At 34.0% G+C, this 17119-nt stretch overlaps 1 protein-coding gene across 1 annotated transcript in view; it reads right to left on the bottom strand.

Annotated features, from left to right (window-relative positions):
- Window positions 1–2019: 2019 nt before the first annotated feature.
- The window catches only part of LOC145684280 (disks large 1 tumor suppressor protein-like), a gene marked incomplete in the record, with an annotated part of 1496324 nt that continues 1481224 nt past the window's right edge, over window positions 2020–17119 (bottom strand). The window contains 3 exon segments of the mRNA XM_081756423.1: window positions 2020–4747; window positions 8835–8926; window positions 13350–13459. Of these exon segments, the coding sequence (XP_081612549.1) occupies window positions 4641–4747; window positions 8835–8926; window positions 13350–13459 (309 nt within the window).

Genomic DNA, 17119 nt, shown 5'->3' with positions numbered 1-17119 from the left:
AGGAGGAAGTAACGATTAACCACGCGTTTTGACTTTTTTTTTATTTATTTATTAGTAGAATCCCTGATGATTTTTTGACAGTGTTATCCTTGTTTGAGTACAAAGTCCTTTGTTATACCGGAGCGTTTGCTATACGTGTGTCACTTCCTTTCGTGATTCAGCATCCACTACTGCACCAAAAACGAAAGTCTTCGACACTCCACTCATTTTTCGTGAATTTTCACTAAGAACTTGCTTCTTAACAATACGACAGTCTTTAATACTTTTAAATAATATATTTCATAAACTTTTAATGTTTAATCAAATCTATCTTCTTTTGGGTTAGAGATTTGTAGATGTGTGCCCCCAACAAACAAACAAAAAAAAAAAAAAAAAAAAATCATGATTGCAATATATATATATATAGTGCAAATCTCAAACTTGCAGTCATGATAGTTCTTTTTGGGCACACGTCTACAAATCACTAACCCAAAAGAAGATAGATTTGAATTTATTAAAAAATGAATCATTTAAACTTATTAAAAGTGTATTAAATATATTATTTAAAAGTATTCGAGACTGTCGTATGCTTAAGAAAAAACAAGTTCTTAGTGAAAACTCACGAAAAGTGAGTGGTGTATCGAAGACTTTCGTTTTCGGTGCAGTAGTGGATGCTAAATCACGAAAGGAAGTGAGGCACGTATAGCAAACGCTCCGGTATAACAAAGGACTTAGTACTCAAACGAGTATAACACTGTCGAAAATTCAGTGACTCGACTAGTAAATTAAAAAAAAAAAAAAAAAAAAAAGTCAAAACGCGTGGTTAATCGTTACTAAAACCGATACGTATCGTTGTTCCGCACTTAACGTTCTTGAAGTCAGCAGATCTGACTTATTTGGGGCCAGTGAAGGACTTTAAGAGTAAGATACAGAATTGATATTGTACTATGTGAAATTTGCCAGGTGTGCTTTGTGTTAATTGATCAATAAACAGGTGAAAGGTTTTGTTGATTTAGAATGCTCTCAGTAAACTATTATTTCTAGTGAAATGTATGCATGGTAGTTACTAAGTGTTGAATTTGGTAGGGAAGAACTGTAATCACCATTACCTTTCACTGGGGAAGAATAGAATAATCACCATTACCTTTCATTGGGGAAGAATAGTGAAAATCACCATTACCTTTCGCTGAGGAAGAATAGAGTAATCACCATTACCTTTCGCTGAGGAAGAATAGAGTAATCACCATTACCTTTCACTGGGGAAGAATAGTGTAATCACCATTACCTTTCACTGGGGAAGAATAGTGTAATTACCATTACTTTTCATTGGGGAAGAAGTGTAATCACCATTACCTTTCATTGGGGAAGAATAGTGAAAATCACCATTACCTTTCATTGGGGAAGAATAGTGAAAATCACCATTACCTTTCATTGGGGAAGAATAGTGTAATCACCATTACCTTTCACTGGGGAAGAATAGAGTAATCACCATTACCTTTCACTGGGGAAGAATAGTGTAATCGCCATTACCTTTCATTAGGGAAGAATAGTGTAATCACCATTACCTTTCGCTGGAGAAGAATAGTGTAATCGCCCTGCCACTAGGTCAGCTTACAGTTGATTAGTCCCGAACTCTGACATATGGTTTAGGATTTATTTCTCCCGTTACTCACTACTCCGTGATGACCCGCTCAGTTTGGATAACCTCACCACAAGTTTTCGTTACTTTGGTTCAGTACCAACTACTTAGGAGGTGGGGTGTTGGACGGAACTCTGCTGGTGTTCCCAGGGTCGTGACAATCACTTACCTTCAACTAGGTAGGAGTAGACTCAATACTGTAATAAAGTGAAGTGATAGTTTCATCAACTTCTGCTATGTTTGTTTATAGTCGGATTCCACGTTTAAAGAGCTTTAAAATAACACGAAAGTTGTTAGGTACACTACTCATATTTAACTAACCTTGATCTACTTCTCCGTCATTTACAAATGATTCCACAGCAAAATCAACGGACACAATAATATAGAAAGAAACTACAGTATTTTATTTTTTATGTAAGGATTTTAAATTTATTTACACTTCAAGGGCATTGTATAAGGTGGTACAGATAACAGTTTTACACAGCTGCAAGACAAGACAGGCCAGTGACAGTTTTTTCATTTTATTCTTCTTAAAGAACTTCCGTAGCTAAAGAGAAGCTACTTTTTACAATATCTGTTATTATGAGCAATCAATCAACTCTGTATTTTTCTTCTTTTTTAATTTTTATTTTTTTAAATTGTAAGAATCCATTTATTTCCTTTCTTTTAAGTGGAAGATAATGTATGTACTGCCATCTATCTCATACATAAGTTACTAAATATGAGATAATTGCAGACGTTTATTAAACAATAAAGTTGAAGAAAAGTGATGAGTTTTGTTTTCTTTTGAGTTCTGGATATAGAAAAAGTTCTTTTTTTAATTATTTTTAAAGGAACATCCATTCACACATTCTTTTCAAATAGCAGTAAAAGACATTTTGCTCTCGCTTGTACACTTTTTTTTTTATCACTATCTCTTTTTTTACAACTTTTTTTTTCTCAAATCTTCCTCCATTTTTATTTTATTTTAACTCCTCTAAAATTTATTTATGTTTAGGGCACTTTTTGCATTGTTGCAGTATGATACAGGCAATATCTTTTTTTTCTCAAACTACAATTATGCACACATTTTCGTGTCATTAAAAATATTTAGTAAACAAATGCACTTATGTACTTTCACTATATATATTTATTATATATATATATATATATATGTACATCACAAAGGCTTCTTAAATAGGAGAGATGGTTGTTTGATAAATTTTATGTATACCTCCGCCATTCTGCCACTTAAATAGATTTTGTTTGCTTTTTCTAACAATTCGTCAGCATTTCTTTCCCAACAGTTAGTTTCGCTGCTATTTTTTTTTTTTCTAAATCAATCAAAATCCGTTTTAGAACATTACAAATTTTACGTTTCTTGTGTTTTATCTGATTGCAAAATAAGTGAAAATCACAGGTCACTAATATATGCAATTTTTAAATCATGTTAAAACATGAATTTTCATTTTTGGTTACACGCTTACCAAAGATAAGAAGAAAAGTATTTTATAAAAAAACACTTCTTATCCTGTACCAGTTGCAACATGAACACCTTTCAACACCTGCTCTGCCTTCAGATTTCCTTAACTGTTCTCAACTAATTTGCCCAGTACAACAAGAACAATAAAAATAACAACAAACAAAAAACAGTCTCTTGTTTATTTTTTATCTTGTTCTGTTTCTTTTTAACTCTCAAAACTGGTTTTGTAAAATCCCACTACCAAGCCCTACATACATTTTAACATTTTTTTTTTCTTTCTTCATGAACTTTCGAGGTTAAGTATTTAAAAACAAAACTGCACTTGTGCAGGTGATAATAATGCAAGTGATAATAATGCAGTATTATCTTTCTGACTGTAATTAAAACAATCAATACTGTAAGGACAGCATGTATACAAACAAAATTTCCATAGAAACAGTACATATCTAATAATGTTCAGCATTTTCCAACGGCACAGATTCAAAATATTCACTTTCGTTTCTAAATCTCACGCTCAGTATCTGTTTCTACTGTACAGTAACCATTTGTTTTATTATACACTGCAGACAAATTTAAAAACAGAATTGATCATGTAAACAATATTTAAAAAATCAAAACACATTGTGAAGGAGCACACATAAAGAGAACTTAATTCTTTAAAACCTTTTTTACGTCTAATTTTACATTATTTTTTTATATATATATCAAACTTCATTAATTTAATTGTGCAATTAAGATTTGTTCCTTCACGTACGTACTTTCTTTTATTTTCCCCACAAGACTTCATAACTAAAACAGCGTGCTTTATATTATTTTTTTCCCTTTCATTAGCCGTGTATAACTTCTAGTTACAATTGTTACAGACTGACTTCAGTATTAGGGAAAAACATGGTACAAGAAAATTAATATTTCTGCTTTCATTTTTCACACGGAGGGAAAATATTAATATAGTTCCTTTTATCACGGGGGCAGAGAAGGTAGAGCGAAGAAGGCATGGCTTTATATTAAAATCACTTTTTTTTCATTAATTTATGTACAATTCTGATGGTATCTCCTTCCTTCCTTTCGGAACATAACTTACGACTGTTTTATATACTTATGTATATATATATATTTTTAACTCTTTTTTTAAAATTTTTGTTGTTTTGTTTTTTCTTTTAAATTAACGTTCAGCCTCACTGCATTAAAAAGCTATTTAATATCAATGACCATTCTTTCACTTTTTTTTTTTTACTTTTCTAAAATATCTTTTTTTCTTAGCAAGTCTGTACTTGCTATTAAAAAAAAAAAAAAAAAAAAAAACAAGAAACAACCTTTCACTAAAACCACACACGCTTTCAACTTTTTTAAAAGTTTGCACCGCCATAATAAGGACAACGGTTTTGTCTTTGTAAAGTGTATTTTTCTCTTTTTTATTTTATTTCATATCATTTCCATACCCCGAGAAAACTTTAGTTTTGCTTTTAAATAACACTTCACAATTCACTTAGCTTTCTTTTAGTTTTTCCTTTTTTTTTCAAAAACAAAAAAATTGAGGAATTATTATCCCTCATCTTCCCGTCACAGTTGTTCCTTAGATGGCACCCAGATGAGAGGACCTGCCTGTTCACGAATCACCTCCTTCACTTTCATATAAATATCTTCTGGTGTGTCACCCTGAACCACAGCTGAAAAAAAAAAATATTATTATTATTATTAACATTATAAAATACCATTTCGATCAATCGTGTATGATACAGTACAGTATAAAATACCACTTCAATCAATCGTGTACGATGCTGTACAGTATAAAATATCAGTTCAATCAATCGCGTACGATACAGTAACATTTCAATTAATTATGTACGATATATTGCAGTATAGTACCGTTTCAATCAATCATGTACGATACACAGTATAAAATACTATTTCAATGAACCGTGAACGATACAGTACACAGGGTTGCCAGGGATTTTTCAAATCAATTTTCCCTGACAATTCCAAGTTTTCCAAGCAAGATCTATTATTTTCCAGACATAATTCCTTCCTCCAAAGAATGAATGAATGGAAAGCTCTCCACAACATCCATCCACTGCTTTCCACTCACATTTTTTTTTCTTTTGTAAATACATAATTAAAAAGATTCAAATGTTTGATATTTAATTTTCATTACAATAAAATTACAGTACCGTACTTATGATTGCATTTACATAAATAATTTCTGTTATGGAATTTCACACTAAATAAATTACTACTGCATGTTCTTTTTTTACCACAGTTCTCTACCTTGAGATGCTTTCAAGGTCCCAATTTCATCCAAATTTTGTATTCAATGAAAGTCTCTAATAAAAAGTTTTGCTTACAACTTTTTTTTTTTTTTTTTGTATCTAAAATGATCTGATTAGCTATACGCTTATTTTCCTTTTTCTTTAATTAGTTTGCAGTGATTTTCGTCTTCCTTCTTTCCATGGCTTCTCCATAACGTGCAAGTGATCCACGTACATACTGAAGCATTTTTTGTCTATATAAATACCAAGGGACCCTCCAGCACATTGTATAGTATCATGAAAAAATTGTAAACTCATCAAAGATTCTTCATACATATTTTCTACCATTATGTAATTGTTAACTGAGAAATCCTTCTCAACGGAAGTATTTCCATGGGAAAGGACAAATAACATTGTGATTATGTCCCACAAATCAACGAATTCACAATTATCAAGTAGATTGCAATAAAAGACATTTAACCTATCTGTAGATACATTAAATGATTCCAATTCCTTCTGGTCTTTTATTGCTGAAGCACGTAATTTGGAAAATTGATGTTTTATTTTTTCAGCTTTGGCAGCTACAACTATATTCTTGTTATGAAGTTACTCAAGAACATTATACATGGTCCCTTCGCTTAAACTTTGGTTAGGACAAATTTTATTTAAAATAAGACATGACAGATTCGAACTATTTTGTGTTTTAATGGGTATTTTTCAATCATTTTTGAAGTTCTTTTTAAAACATTAATGTTATCAGTATACAAAATTCCCCGACATTTCCAGGTTTTTCAGGATTTCCCTGACACAAATCAATTTCCCTGACATTTCCAGGTTTTTCAGGTCGCTGGCAAGCCTGAGTATAGTATAAACTACTATTTCAATCAACCGCGTACGATACAGTACAGTATAAAACACAATTTTAATCAACCATGTACGATACAGTACGGCATAAACTACCATTTCAATCAAACGCGTACGATATAATAGTTTAAAATATCACTTCAATCAATCGTGTACGATAGAGTACAGTATAAAATACCATTTTGATCAATCGTGTACGATACAGTACAGTATAAAAAATACTATTTGATCAATCGTGCACGATACAGTACAGCAGAAAATACCACTTCAATCAATCGCTTACAATACAGTACTATAAAATATCATTTCAATCAATCGCGTACGATACCATACAGTATAAAATTCCATTTCGATCAATCGCGTATGATACAGTAGGATATAAAATACCATTGCGACCAATCCTCAGCCGCTACGGTTACACTGGATACAGAATTCGTACAAAATTTGTTCGTACGAACTCTCACGAACTAAACAAACTAACTGATGTTCACAGAATAGACATTACGTCCATCCTATTTGTAATGAAGAAGCACATATGAAAATCCGTAAAGAGGGATTGCAATGGCTCATTACAATATAGAAGGCAGGAGTTCATTAGTTCGGAAAATACTATATATCTAATTTGTACACTTTCAAAACTGTCACAACCTAACCCAACTGTTCCTTCAGGCATTTATTAGTTTAAATACAGTAGGTGATCTTTAATCCGGAATCTTCGGGACTACGGCCTTGCTGGATTAGCGATTTTGCTAGATAATCAATAGTTAACATAGTTTCAACAAAATACCAAAAATAAATCATTCTTGATAAAAAAAAAAATGCAAACTATTAGAATGTATATTCTGTGTATTTACGCACATTTTAAACATGTCTTCCTATAAATATCCTACTGTACAAAATATTCCATCATATTTTACATTATAAATTGTTGAAGAAGCAATATTGAAATGAAATGAAATGAAATCTTTAAGTTTTACGTCCCACGTTTATGCCGGTTAGGCTAAAGGAGACTGTGATAATGAGAGAGGAGTGAAATGATGAAAGTGGGAGGAAACGGGAGAACCCCGAGAAAACCCCCGAGCACGGTTTGTCCACCACGAAGTCCACACGGCGAGAGCTGGGATCGAACCAGGGACCCCAAGCACCGGAGGTGAACGCTCTACCACTGAGCCACTGCGGCTCCCGAGAAGCAATATTGAAATCACTCATTATGAAGTTTTTGTTTCTATTATACCTTTTTCGAAACTACTGATTATCGTTAGTTTCTGCTGTATAGTGCTCGTGCTAGACTTTGGAGGCTGGTTGATGATGTATTTACGGAAATATTTTACAGTCGTAATATTGTGCAAACGTGATATGTAACCTGCTAAAAGACACGTCAACACTGTGCTGAAATGAAAACTAACAGTCACGATAAACACTTGACAAAATTAAACACGCAGGCAGGGCAGTAGCGCGACTTGGCGGTCAATGCCCGAATCCATCAGGAAAGAATGCAAGCGGCTCGATCGGTGCCGGATTACATTGTAAAATGACCTTCATAAGGTAGTAGGTAAAATAATTTTAGTATACGAGATACGATTTTCTCCTCAACCTTTTATTATAAACGATCTTGTTATATAACATTCATAATCACTATTATTGTGGTCCAAAGACCAACACCAAGTTCTTTATATAGTTCGGGTAAATTTATGTCTCAAGATCCAGGCAGCCACAGTATCCAGGCAAGCTAGATGGTAGTGGTTTAGGAATTCTCAGTGCTCCAAGCAAGCAAATAGAAGTTTGAATTCCCGCAGAGCTCCAGGTAAGCAAAGCAGGCAGAAAACAACAGAGCTCCAGACAAGCTAAGTGAGCAAGAGACCTCAGCGCTCCAGGCAAGTTAAGAAACGAGCATGACCATTCGAAACTGATGCCGATAAAGGTATTACATCGTATTTTATACCCTCTTCTGGACAGAGATGGCGCTAGTGTTCCTCTTTGTCACATGATGTGATGATGGTGCGGATGCCTATTGTCTGTTTCCTTGTAATAGTTGTAATAAGAGAGCACGTCATTTTGTTTACAAATAAGAACGTTTTGGTGTTTACAAATATAGACAATGTGTAGAATATTACGATATAGAATGTGCCGAACCGTAGCATGCCTGATTGTAGAAAGTGCCGAACCGTAAAATGTCTGATTATAGAAAGTGCCGAACCGTACAAAGTCTGATTACAAAATGTGCCGAACCGTAGAATCCCTGACTATAAAATGTGCCGAACCGTAGAATGCCTGATTGTAGAATGTGCAGAACCGTACAATGTCTGATTATAGAATGTGCCAAACTATTGAGTACCCGATTATAGAACGTGTAGAACCGCAGAATGCTAATTACAAAATGTGCCGAACCGTACAATACATGATTATACAATGTGCCGAACTGCAGAATGCTGATTATAGAATGTGTTCAACCGTAGAATACCTGATTATCGAATGTGCCGAATTAAAGAGCCCCTGCTGTAATTCGTTTCAGGAGGACAAAAAGCGGTAGCTATACCTTAATCTCTTTCAACGTCGAAAGAAAAATTACCATATGAGGAGAACTAGATGCTCCTCCTGGTCCTTTTACAGCTAAAAATAAATAAATCTTATGCTTAATACTTACCCGTGAAATATTCACCAAATTCTTGCTCCATTTTCATGGCACGTTCGAAAGTCTTTTTCGCTTGTTCCTCAGTCATTCGCTTGTTCATTTCCCTAAATAAAAAAAAAAAAAAAAAGAAATGCTTTAACATTGTTGTGTATGTAATGTAATTTTTACAATTATTACAATTAATATTTTTGTATCTTCGTTTTCTTTTCCTATGCTTCTCCGGAAATAAGAAGCCCTTTGTATTAATTTCACAAAGAAACTACGCGCTCCGTGGAACTAGTGAAATCTCACATATTCTCGGGTCATTTACCAGATTACGCCATAATTACCGTATTTGCGCGAATATAGGCCGCACTATTAAATTTACGAGAAAGTTTAATTAAACAGTAGTTTGAGTTGTATCTCTCTCCTTCCTCTTCTTCAACTCTCGCATAACTAAGAATGACTCATCATCAACAGGACAGGTTTTGCGTATTGGAAGATCTGGTGACGTGACTAATTTAAGCGACAGTGTAAGGGAGTTCAAAGTTGATTTATTCGAGAAAAGTTGATCATTTGGTTTCTTTCTGAGTGACGATGAGAAAAGAGCGTACTAGTTACACAACGATATTTAAATTTCAAGATTACTAATAAAACTCCAACTGACCAAAGCAGTATATATATATATTTTAAGATTATATATTTGTGTTACAGTTTCGGCTATGTAACATAGCCTTCCTCAGACACATTATCTTAGTTCTCCTTCTTATGGTGTCCCACATGAGCTGCTTTTCTGCTTTCTTAAATCAACTTTTTGTATCTCACTGATTGATACATCAATCCGTTCTTAAGGTGGATAACCACCCGGAAGTTATTACATGTTTTAGCTTATTCCCTTAACTACTGCGCAATGAAACGTTACATATTATAAATATTGTACCATAAAATAGAGTTATGTTTCAGCTACAACACAAGGCACTAATTTATTTGGTTGTCTTTTCTGATATCGAAAAAGGTAACAAATAAAAGAAAATATTTGATTCGTTTTACAATGAGCACACAAGATGACGCTTGCCGTTAGACCTTACTAGAAGTGCTCATTTTTATGAAATGTTTATTTGTATGTGTAAAGTATGCTAAAGTAACAATCCTCTTATGAAATAGACATATTGTTTAACCGTTTCTCGTGTTAGGTTTCACATTTTATTTAAATATTAATTGGGGTGGTGAAAGTGTGACATATGGTTTCAAGATTTTGTTGTAAGGGCAGATCCTCTATTTTATAAGATCCTTGTTTACATGTCGTTCTGAAACTGACGATTTATAATCAGAGGGGAAAATCTCGATTATGGGCCACACTATGATTTTTCAAACCAAAATTTAGGGGGGGAAAATGTGGCCTATATTGGCGCAAATACAGTAATTAATCTTTCTGAGCAAATGAACATAAAATTTTTGGTGTGTTGTCATTATTACGCTCAGCAGGTGAAAATCACCTTAATTTCTATCTATCTATCTATATATATATATATATATATATATATATATATATATATATATATATATATATAAACAATGTCCGTGAAATTGGGTTACCAGAGGACAGGTTTATAAGTGTCACTTGAATTAGATTTGTCAAATAAATTATTCTATTTATTACAATATAATAACTAGTTGAGAATGCTCCAAGAACATTGCCAGAACGAACTTAAAAAGAATTATTTTTTCTTATTAATTTCTACAAGCTTTTATATCAATTGTTCCATGTACTTTATTATTATACTCATTAAACAAGTCTTGTAATATATATATCTATCTATTTATAATTTCCTTCAACACAAAATTTTTCCACATGTTTTGTTTAAGCGTTCTGTTAAAACGTTCTGTGGTATGTTGTTTTACGAAGACACGTGCTCAAAATAGAGGACTCAGAATTGAACTAACACACAATCATAGTCAATGAGAGAGCAGATAGGGAGATGAATTGTGTACATATACTTGAGTAATCACTCAGTGTACGTCTGATGAAGATCTTGGCTATAAGATCGAAACGTCACGTGTAAATGTGTTTTTATATTAAATAAGTGCAGTCTTGTTCAGCAGTGTGTTTATTTTTCAAAATTGAAAAGGTCATCTATCTATGACTTACGGTTCCCGAGATATGGCTCTTTTAATCTCCCGAAACCAGAACTTTTTTGGCGAGTATCTCGGGAACTGTACGAGTGATGCAAAAAAAAAAAAAAAAAAAAAAAAAAAAAAAAAAAATCCATCGCTTCTTTCAAATAGTTTTTGATGCCCTATCGAATGGAGGGCTCAAAATTTAAAAATTCGCAAATAACACACACACACAGACATAGAGAATTCAGTAACGAACATTTTGAAGTTTGCTGAAAATTCACTTAAACATCCCCTCCCCCTTTATTTCTCTAGATCTCTGAAGAAAGACCTTTAAATAACTGTTCCTAAAGAGTTAAACGATGTTCAACAAACAGATCGAAAAGGAAAGGATGAATACATATTGTTATTTCTTTCAGTCTTTGTTGTAGTATACCAACACTTTTGCGTCTGATTTGGAATGTTAGTATTTCTATCTATCTTGTCTTTCTTTTTAAAAAATCAAAGTCTGTTTGCACATTTTGGGTTCCATATGTCCTATTTACTGTACTATACTCATTATTATTATTATTATTATTATTATTATTATTATTATTATTATTATTATTATTATTATTTATAAGATAAACTGCCATGTTGATTTTTTATGTATGATTTTTTTAGGGCACTCCTCACCTCTTCCCTAGTACATTTAAAGAAAAAAAAATATTCTGCAGTACAGACAAGCGGAGAATTTCATACATTATGTCTTTTACGTAACAAGATCTCTTTAAATGCACTGACGAAAAGATGAGAAGTACCTACAAGAATTTTTATTTACTTTTAATGATAAGTATGCATACCACTGTATCCATTAGTAATTACATTAATGGGATCTTTTTATGTTAATTAATATGAGAAATTTCAATTAAAAATGGCAGTGTTTACTGATGCAAGTACCTTCCTGAAATATATATTACATTCTACGGGAACTTTAGATTCAAGGTACGAGTTTCATTATTCGAATAGCTCTCTGGAACGAATTAATAGGGTCTTTGTTGTTTTATATGAGAAATTTTGACTTAAGACGATGCGGATTAGATTTCTACAAGGAATTAATGGAATATCTCATTTTAATGGGAAATTCGATTCCAGAGACGAAAGATCCATGATACTTCTTTTTCAAAAGAATTAATAGGATATCTATTATTTTATATGGGAAATTTGAATTCAATATAGAAGTTTTGAAAGGAAAAGCTTTTGAGTTTTACCTCCCATGCTTATGCCGGTTAGGCTAAAGGAGACAGTGATGATGAGTAATAAATGAAAATAGTGGAATGAAGAAAGTGGGAGGAAACGGGGCAACCCCGATGAAACCCACGCACACGGTGTTTTATGGTGTTAATAACTTTCTGGAACAAATTAATGGGATCTCTTTTGTTTTCCATGGAAAATTAGGTATGAGAGTTTCACGATGCAAGTAATTTTCTGGAACGGATTAAAGGGATTTCTATTATTTTCTATGAGAAATTTCGATGGAAGATATGAGAATTTTACGATGACATGTAAAACGGATTAATGGGATCTATATTATTTTCTATGGAAAATTTCGATTTAAGATACAAGTTTCATGATCCGAGTAACTTTGTGGAACGTATAGGGTGATCACAATATTCCGTTACCCCTTGATAAATGCCAATGTAAGTTTTGCCGTTACTCCTTGATAAATGCCAATGTAAGTTTTCCCGTTATCCCTTTATAAATGCTAATGTAAGGTTTTCCCTTGTTTCAGATTGTGTGAACGATGGCCGGTTGTGGTGGTCCGGATCTGCCCGCACCACTTGCCTGGCCATCACGAAGCGCAGACCTCACCACCTGTGATAATGCACTATGGGCGTTTATAAAGGGTATTGTTGCACAAAACCGTTACCATACCACAGCCGAACTAACAGAAGCTGTGAAACAAGCTTTGACGGAAGTTACACCTGCAATGCTCAGCAAAATGTCGCACAGAACATGGCGGCGTATTATGCTTTGTTATGAGAATGACGGTCGACAGACTGATCCCTTAGACACTTGATCTTTCTTATCTTAATAAAACTTCTCGAAAGCACTGTTGTTCATGTCATTCAGTTCTTTCCGTGTAGTTATTTAATATGTTTAGTGGTTTATGTTACTTATTTTCAGGGGTAACGGGGCTTTGTAGCCACCCTACATTAATAAGATATCTATCATTTTATACAAAAATTTGGATAAATAACTTTACAGAATGAATTAATAGTGTCTTTATTATTTTACTTGAAAAATTTCGATCAAAAGTTAACAAGAGTTTCGTGATGAGAGTAACTTTCTGGAATGAATAATATCTTGTAGGCTGAGATACTCTTATACTAGCAACTCGAGAATCGACAATTAAATAATAAGTTCAAAACTGAATTGTCGAATAATACTTACATAATTGATTCTACAGACTTTGGTTTGATGAAAATTGCTACAGGATATAGTTGAGCTACTTGCAACCTCTTTATGGCGTTTCCACTAACGTCTAATATACAGTGTTTTCCCTGAGAAGAAATAAAAAAGAAATTAGTTTGAAGTGCAGTTTATAATTAACATATCTCATCTGTATAACAAAATCCAATCCTATTCTTACTATCTTTTTGATATGCATATGCAGAGCCACAAATAGATTTTCTTCATTATTATTATTATTATTATTGTTGTTGTTGTTATGTTTCCTTCGCGTTTTTGAACCTTCAATGAATAACTTCACAGGTATTTAAATAAATTAATACGAGGCATGTTGGAAAAAAAAAAGAAAAATGAAACAGGTTTGTTCAAACCAAATTTATTTTTACATGAAAAAGCATACCTTGAACTATCTTTCGACATAGTTTCCACCAATGTACAAACACCTGTCACAGCGGGTAACTAACTTGTCCAAACCTTCCTGAAGAAAAACACCCTCCCCTCAATGAAGACAACCGTAACTCCACAGCTTTTTTTTTTTTTTTTTTTTTTTTTTTTTTGAGTAATCGTCACTTTCAAAGTGCTTACCGCCGAGCTCGCGCTTCAGGTGCAGAAACAAGTGGTAGCAGACGGCATCAAGTCGGGGCTGTACAGCGCGGGTGGTCAAACTGCGCCCAACCGAACTGTCGGATTAACGTTTGGGTGGCACCAGCAGTATGGAACGAACATTGTTATGGAGTAACACAAATCCTGTACTGAACATTCTTCTCCTTTTGTTTTGAATTGCACGCCGAAGATTTCTCAGTCTGTCACAGTATCGTTCCACGTTGACGGTTTCACCCCTTGGTACGAAGTCAACCAGCAAAACCCCTTTCCTGTCTGAAAACACTGTGCACATGAGGTTTTGTGCTGACATCGTTTTGAACTTTTGCTTTGTGGGAGATCCTGCTGTGAGCCACCACTCCATTGATTGTTGTTTCGATTCTAGGGTGACACGGCGAACCCACGTTTCGTCCCCAGTCGCAATTTGGTTTAAAAGGTCCTCTTCTTCTTCCTCGCTCTAACGGATAAGGAATGTCAAAGCACTGCCAAGTCATCTGGTTTTCTGGACGTCTGTGATCATTTTCGGAACCAAGCGAGAATACAGTTGGCGATAACTTAAGCGGTCGGTAACAATCTCATGCAAAACAGTTCTAGAAACTTGTGGAAACTTATCTGAAAGCATTGTCATAGTGCACCGTCTGTACTCACGAAGTTTCTCATCCACTTTCCTCACCAACTCATCAGTCACAATAGGGGCCGCGCACTTCGTGGTTGGTCGTGGGTCATTTGTCCACTTCATTAAACTGCCTCACCCACTCTCGCACCATGCCATCTTTACCGTAAGTCTTTACAATTTGACGATGAATTTCGGCCGGCTTAATGTTAGTTGCATTCAAAAACTGGATAACAGAACGAATTTTTCAGTCGGCGGTTCAGCAATACACAGTACACTTGCAACAACTCAATCGTATTTGGCGTTAATGGAGAGGCAATGAGCCAATGAAACTAGCACGCATGCGCGGAGCGCCGACACTAGCTCTCAAACGAAAAGGTGCGTACTTGCCTTACCCTGGCGGAATGTTTCGTTGAAGAAGGTTTATACAAGTTGGTCACCCACTCTGACAAGTGTTTGAACATTGGTAGAGACTATGTCGAGATATACTTTAAGGTGTACTCTTTCATGTAAAATTAAATTTGGCTTCCACAAAACGTTTTATTATATTTATTTTTCAAAACGGTACTTACTTTATGGACACGCCTCGTAGCTAATTTCAGACTATCTTACACAGCATAAATCGAGGTACAGACCGCAGCAAAAAACCTTGCAACATGAGCATGTAAGTTTATTGTGAAACGACGAAGTCTTTTGCTCCCAAAATAAGTGTGCAGTAGAGGACGCCGAGGTTTCGCCTGGCGTGATTCGTGCCACTTAGACGTTATGTCGATTCCCTGCGCTATTAGGCGTAGTTTCACAATAAACTTATATGCTCATGTTGCAGGTTTTTTGCTGCGGACTGTGCACACGTTATGATGTCATAATTACCGAGCACTCAAATTTCTGCATTATATGTAGTCTTGAAAACAGTTATTAGTTCAGAATAATAGACTTACCTCTGTACCTCCGTGTTTCTTTTGTTTATTTGTTAAAGATTTTCAATATCTCGATGCTCACGAGGGTCGAAATATTGTTACAAATAAACGGAAGAGAAACAGAGGCATAGAGGTAACTCCATTGTCCAATTTTAACGCGTACCCTATAGCATCTATTAAGAATTTATACATTATCAGATCACTTACTAACGGATTGTCGATTCTATCTTACTTATTATTTTTTTAATTACCGACGTACTTTATTATCTTAAAATTATTTGCTAAAATTTAAAAATAAAAATAAAATAATGGGAGTAAATACACAACGAATATTAAGATATGGAAGCAATTGTACCAACTATGTAGCGTTATGAAACCTGTTAGCGTAAAGAAATATCAACATTGAAGTATATGGAACTAAACAATACAACAGTAATGGTTCTTTCCAACATTTGCAGTCCAATAACAAGCATTATTTACAGCCTTGATTAAGTAAATTTGTACAAAATCCTTAGCAAGCACTGACGCCCCCTCGCTTTAATTATTACCTTGATTGAATGAAACGTACCAACATCACAAGTAGTTTTTTTTTCCTTTATTCTTTTTTTAATCTTATTTATAGGTTTAAGAGAAATTTGTATAATATCAGCGATCCACGCAACATATTTATTTTACAACTTATTTATAGACTTGATTGAGTGGAACTTAACGAAATCAATTAATAATTGCTGCATGTTTTATCTTGTTTAATTGGAATTTATACAAAGTCAATACAACCAATGAATACTATTTTCTATCTTATTTACAGTTTTAATTCTGAAGATCTTGTACAAAGTCAACGTAACAAACAGTGGATGCTTTTCACCTTATTTATAGCTTTGATTCAAAGGAGCTTGTACAAACTCAACGTAACATCCAGTGAATGCTTTTCACCTTATTTATAGCTTTGATTCAGAAGAGCTTGTACGAAGTCAACGTAACATCCAGTGAATGATTTTCACCTTATTTATAGCTTTGATTCAAAGGAGCTTGTACAAAGTCAACGTAATATCCAGTGAATGCTTTTCACCTTATTTATAGCTTTGATTCAGAAGAGCTTGTACGAAGTCAACGTAATATCCAGTGAATGCTTTTCACCTTATTTATAGCTTTGATTCAGAAGAGCTTGTACGAAGTCAACGTAACATCCAGTGAATGCTTTTCACCTTATTTATAGCTTTGATTCAAAGGTGCTTGTACAAACTCAACGTAACATCCAGTGAATGATTTTCACCTTATTTATAGCTTTGATTCAGAGGAGCTTGTACAAACTCAACGTAATATCCAGTGAATGCTTTTCACCTTATTTATAGCTTTCATTCAAAGGATCTTGTACAAACTCAACGTAATATCCAGTGAATACTTTTCACCTTATTTATAGCGTTGATTCAAAGGAGCTTGTACGAAGTCAACGTAATATCCAGTGAATGCTTTTCACCTTATTTATAGCTTTGATTCAGAAGAGCTTGTACGAAGTCAACGTAACAACCAGTGAATGCTTTTCACCTTATTTATAGCTTTGATTCAGAGGAGCTTGTACAAACTCAACGTAATATCCAGTGAATGCTTTTCACCTTATTTAT

The sequence above is a fragment of the Thermobia domestica genome, chromosome 4 (assembly GCF_964235325.1).
Source record: "Thermobia domestica chromosome 4, izTheDome1.hap1.1, whole genome shotgun sequence".
Taxonomy (NCBI): Eukaryota; Metazoa; Arthropoda; class Insecta; order Zygentoma; family Lepismatidae; genus Thermobia; species Thermobia domestica.
Note: the sequence above shows the minus strand (reverse complement) of the source record. Positions and strands in the feature narration are given on the sequence as shown.